Raw genomic sequence first — 4,522 nt, forward strand, 5'->3', positions numbered from 1 at the left:
CTGTTTTACACAGCCCTGCCTTTTTGTACCATGGCTGTTGCGCTTCCTCATTCATTTCTGTTATTTATGCCTGCAGTATAACAGCTTCCCAAATATTAATGTCAAGGGCCAAGGTTTATAAGATTTTGTCTGAGGAGTTTTGTTGTTATTGATTTTTGTAGATAACTGGAGAACTGTTAACGATGTAGCTGCTGGAAGGTGGCAGCACTGTAGACACCCAACTGTTTTTGGATACCAAATACAGTGGATCACATTATACTGCAACTGACTTTCAGATTTGTACAATTTATCAATCCTCTTTGTTTTGATTACTACTACTACCCCCAGATCCGTTCCTATTTTGCTGCTTTCAAGTGTCGTCAGAAATATTGTATTTTAGAGCACAAAGGCTGTATCAACAACTGGTGGTAAAAGTGATGCAATTTATTGTCATACAGGGGTGCATGCTAGCTAGGAAATATACTTTGTTGTCTCTCCACACCATCATTATTCCATCTATAACAAAGATCTATAGGCTCAAACACACCTACAATCATTCATTTACTGATCAATTATCGGACATATCGGAAATTATGGGTTTTGGCTGCTACCCTGATAGAGCTTATCGGCTGTCTCCCCAAAATCTGTCTAGGAAGGACAATTTGGTTTTAGTCTGCACACAGTGCACAGGAAAAACCTGGCCACATTTGATTCTTGCTTTTTCCAGTTTGTCTATAACCCAACACATGTATCATATTTTTGAAACGTTTACAGTTTTTCAACCAAAACTTATTAGAGCCCTGCAATCTGGCCCGAGGGGGCCTGAGGCCCGGCCCGACCCTAGGGCCGGGCTAGGGCCTGATTTTCACATCACTAGCTAGGGCTGGCCCGGGCCTGCCTGTTGTTTTGTTTTGTTTTGTCTTGTCTGTTTTTTAATGTTTGAACAGACATTGTGGTGTTCAACACGTTTTAATGTAGTTTTTTGTATAGTGTTGATTTGATAGGCTTAGGCTATTTGAAATGGATGAAACACATAAGGTTCAGGGGGAGGAGGGGTAGGGACGAGGCCGGGCTCGGGCCTGAAATTCTGACAAGCCGTAGGGCTCACATCGGGCTCGGCCCGAACATGTAGGGCCCAGGCCCGGGCCAGGCTAGGGCCTAGATTTGAGGCCCGTGCAGGGCTCTAAACCTTTATATAAAAGGGAGTAAGTGAGTTCTGTCTGTCTGTCTGTTTCTCTGATTTTTGTCCCACATTGTGAGATTTGTGATGATTTTGGTCAGTAATGATCTCACTGATGATGTCACAATGTCTATGACATCATCAGTAATGTCACTTGAGCACTCGATGATGTCATCAGTGATGGTCACTCGAGCAGTAGTGATGTCACTGATGATGTCACAGTGTCTATGAAATCATCAGTCAATGTGCGGACTCTACTTTTCTCTCACTACTGATCACTCACTGTGCCTGACATCATCAGTGATGCGAAGTTGGGCAATTGTGCGCTGAACGATGTCACTTGAGCACTCCATGATGTGATCAGTGATGGTCACTCGAGCAATTGTGATGTCATCAGTGAGTGATATCATCAGTCAATGATACGAAGTTGTGCAATTATGCACTGCACATGCCAATAGAGCCTGCGAGGCCACGCAGCAGCCGAGCTGCGGGCAAGGCCGTGCAGCGGCCGAACTGTGTATACGAGCCCGCACAGCGGGTCAGCTGCAGGGTGGGCGAGGCCGCAGCGTAGGAATGGAGTGTGCGTAGCGTGCAAGATTTCTAGTGTTTCAATAAGAACAGTGTGAAATAAAAGTATACAAGATTTATAAATATACACTTGAGGACAACAAAGGGCATATTAGACACTTTAGGGCAGCAGTGGTTCTCAAACCAAACTTTTTCACATCAAGGGCACTTAAACTGACACAAATGAGACCATGGATTTGATCCCCATCTGATAAGATTTTTGCTTTTAGACCTTTTATTCCAGGAAGTGTATGAAACCCATGACCAAAATAGTCATAGATTATGTCATTGTGTAATTTATGAATGGAATTATAGTGGAAAATAATTGATTCTCCTTTTTGCTGGGGACCGCCTGGAACCCCCTCAAGGACCCCTGGGTGGCCCCAGACCCCATGCTGAGAACCACTGATATTGAAGATGTGTTTGCTGGCTCTGGTTGTTCCTCAAGTTCAGCCTGCAGACAGTTTTCAGCACTACTATTTCTACAACTTGTCTGTTTCCACCGTTTGTTTCTCCCACATTTGTAGCACTTCCTATTTTGGGATGCAACTCAAGAGCTTGTATAGTAATGTCCGCCAATCAGATATGCACACAAGATAATATGTATCTTTTGTGCATATAATTTACATTACTTCTACCATCAACCCAGCGTGGTTGCTGGCTGCAGCGGCTGTCAAAACTAGATCCTCGAAGCAGCGCATGCGCATGTCGGCAGGACTGCAGCAACCAGGCAGCAATGACGTCACCCATTCAAAACAAGCCCAGACACTACACCGTCCGCTGGTCAGACGATGTACGATTTTCTTATCCGAGGCGAGTCAGGCGATGATTGGAGGTCTTGACTGATCGACCACGCCAAGGACAGAAAGGAACATTATTTTAATTACATGCACTTTGGCACGTTTATGCGCCGATTATATTTCCTCAAATAGGCTATAGGCTGCCAGTTAGAGCAATCTGTCACTGAGGCTGGCTGCCTTTGCTTTGGATATTGTTAGTCATGGTAATGACTCTCGAAGATGATCTAGCATCAGCAGCAGCGAATGGAAACACCGAGGAGGTCGAGTTTCTCCTTCAAAGTGGAGCCGATGTCAACGGACAGAACTGCTTTGGGCGGACGCCTCTGCAGGTCAGTGTCACTGTGCGAGCCACCGTCCCAGACAGGATCAGGACTAGTTTCTTTGCATTTTCTGTTATGATTATCAAGCACAGCAAACCTCGATCATGACAGCTAATAGCATAGGCTACTGAGTATTAATGAACTCATAATCAAGAATTCGCCTTTTGTTTCAGCAGAAAAAGTTCGTCCACTTTTCGAAAAAGCAGAGTTGCGCGCATCTCCTGACTCCTGGCAAAATGACTCACTTAAAGCCAAATCCTGCGCGCCTCGTAGCCTACCATGGATTGCAATGATCAAGCTCACAGACATGTATATTTCTCTTGTCGAAAAACTAGGGTTTTAGGGTTTTGCCCTCCTTTCTTTCCATGTCAATATAATATTCTCATCAAGCTAGGAGAACCAACAAAACTGCCCATTTTATGCAATATGCAGTTTAAAATGCCATGCAACTCTTAACAGACCTATTGGACGTTGTGACCCTGGATTTCAATTTACTACTATAGACCCACTATTAATTAATCAGGTTAAAATATTAAATAGTATGGTACACTATCAGCCTACGGGTGTAATCCAGCTGTGTTCTGCCTGCTGCCGTGCGCAAAGATACAGACATCTCCCGCAGGTGCTTACTGCACACAATAAGTTATAAGGCTCCAATAAAAATATTAGATCATAAATGTATGGTCATAAAGTCTCTGGACTTTAACTCAAGGATCTCCGATGTGTCCATGTGCAAATTTTCAGGGGCGTCAATTCAGCCCTGAACTATAAAGTGCTTGCAATTTAATAGTAGGCTATGTATTTGCCACCAAAATTTCCAAAGCCGGCAATTTATGGACCAAATATGCTACTAGTATTTGATGAATGTGGTTATATTAATATATAATAAAATACAACTTCGTGCAAATACTGGCCCTGAATGCCCCAAACCCCCCCCCCCCCCACACACACACACATATTTTATATGGCTTCCAAATCCTTCCTTGGTCTATAAGCTCTCCATTATAAACAAGTCTATCCAGAGTGGAGTGAGCGCACCTTGCTAGCCTGGACGCGATCACCTTGTCATCCGAAAGGATGTTGGTTGAAATGTAACACATCTCACTCGTACCTCGTGCTGTGTCCCCATGAAGGTGATGATGATGGGCAGCACGCCGGTGGCTCAGCTGTTACTGAAGCGGGGAGCGCAGCCCAACGTGGCGGACAGAAGCACCGGCAGCACCCCGCTGCACGACGCGGCCAGGACGGGCTTCCTGGACACGGTGCGCCTGCTGCTGCAGCACCAGGCCGATCCGCAGGCACGGGACCACTGGGACTGTCTGCCGGTCGACCTGGCCCGACAGCATGGCCATAGAGAAGTAGTGGACTTTCTGGAATCTGTAAAATAGGCTAGTGCGCAACAGATTCTGCTGTGGAGAGAGAGGGGACCATGGGTGTGGGTGGGCGCTGCGGGCCTGAGGCCTGCATCACCTGTTTTCGCTGTTGAATTGTATTTATTCGTTTGTTTTTGTTTTGCTAAATGGCGGCATATGAACTAAGGACTTCATTTTAACGAAATTACAGTATCAATAGGAATGAAAGAGTTTTAATCGCGGTTATGACCATTTTAAATGAAAAATCACTCTCATAACTTTGTGGTATTCAGTAGGCTATTTTAGTGACCTTATAGGCTAGGC

The 4,522-nt window shown here is 45.0% G+C and overlaps 1 protein-coding gene across 1 annotated transcript; it reads left to right on the forward strand.

Moving 5' to 3' along the window:
• Positions 1–2,641: 2,641 nt before the first annotated feature.
• Positions 2,642–4,234, forward strand: cdkn2a/b (cyclin-dependent kinase inhibitor 2A/B (p15, inhibits CDK4); the record flags this gene model as incomplete). The annotated part of the gene is made up of 2 exons (XM_083635901.1): positions 2,642–2,855; positions 3,980–4,234. The coding sequence occupies exons 1-2, from the start codon at positions 2,727–2,729 to the stop codon at positions 4,232–4,234; spliced, it is 384 nt and encodes a 127-aa protein (XP_083492027.1). The 5' UTR covers positions 2,642–2,726.
• Between the last annotated feature and the right edge of the window lie 288 nt (positions 4,235–4,522).

This window comes from Poromitra crassiceps (genome assembly GCF_964638095.1).
Source record: "Poromitra crassiceps genome assembly, chromosome: 4".
Taxonomy (NCBI): Eukaryota; Metazoa; Chordata; class Actinopteri; order Beryciformes; family Melamphaidae; genus Poromitra; species Poromitra crassiceps.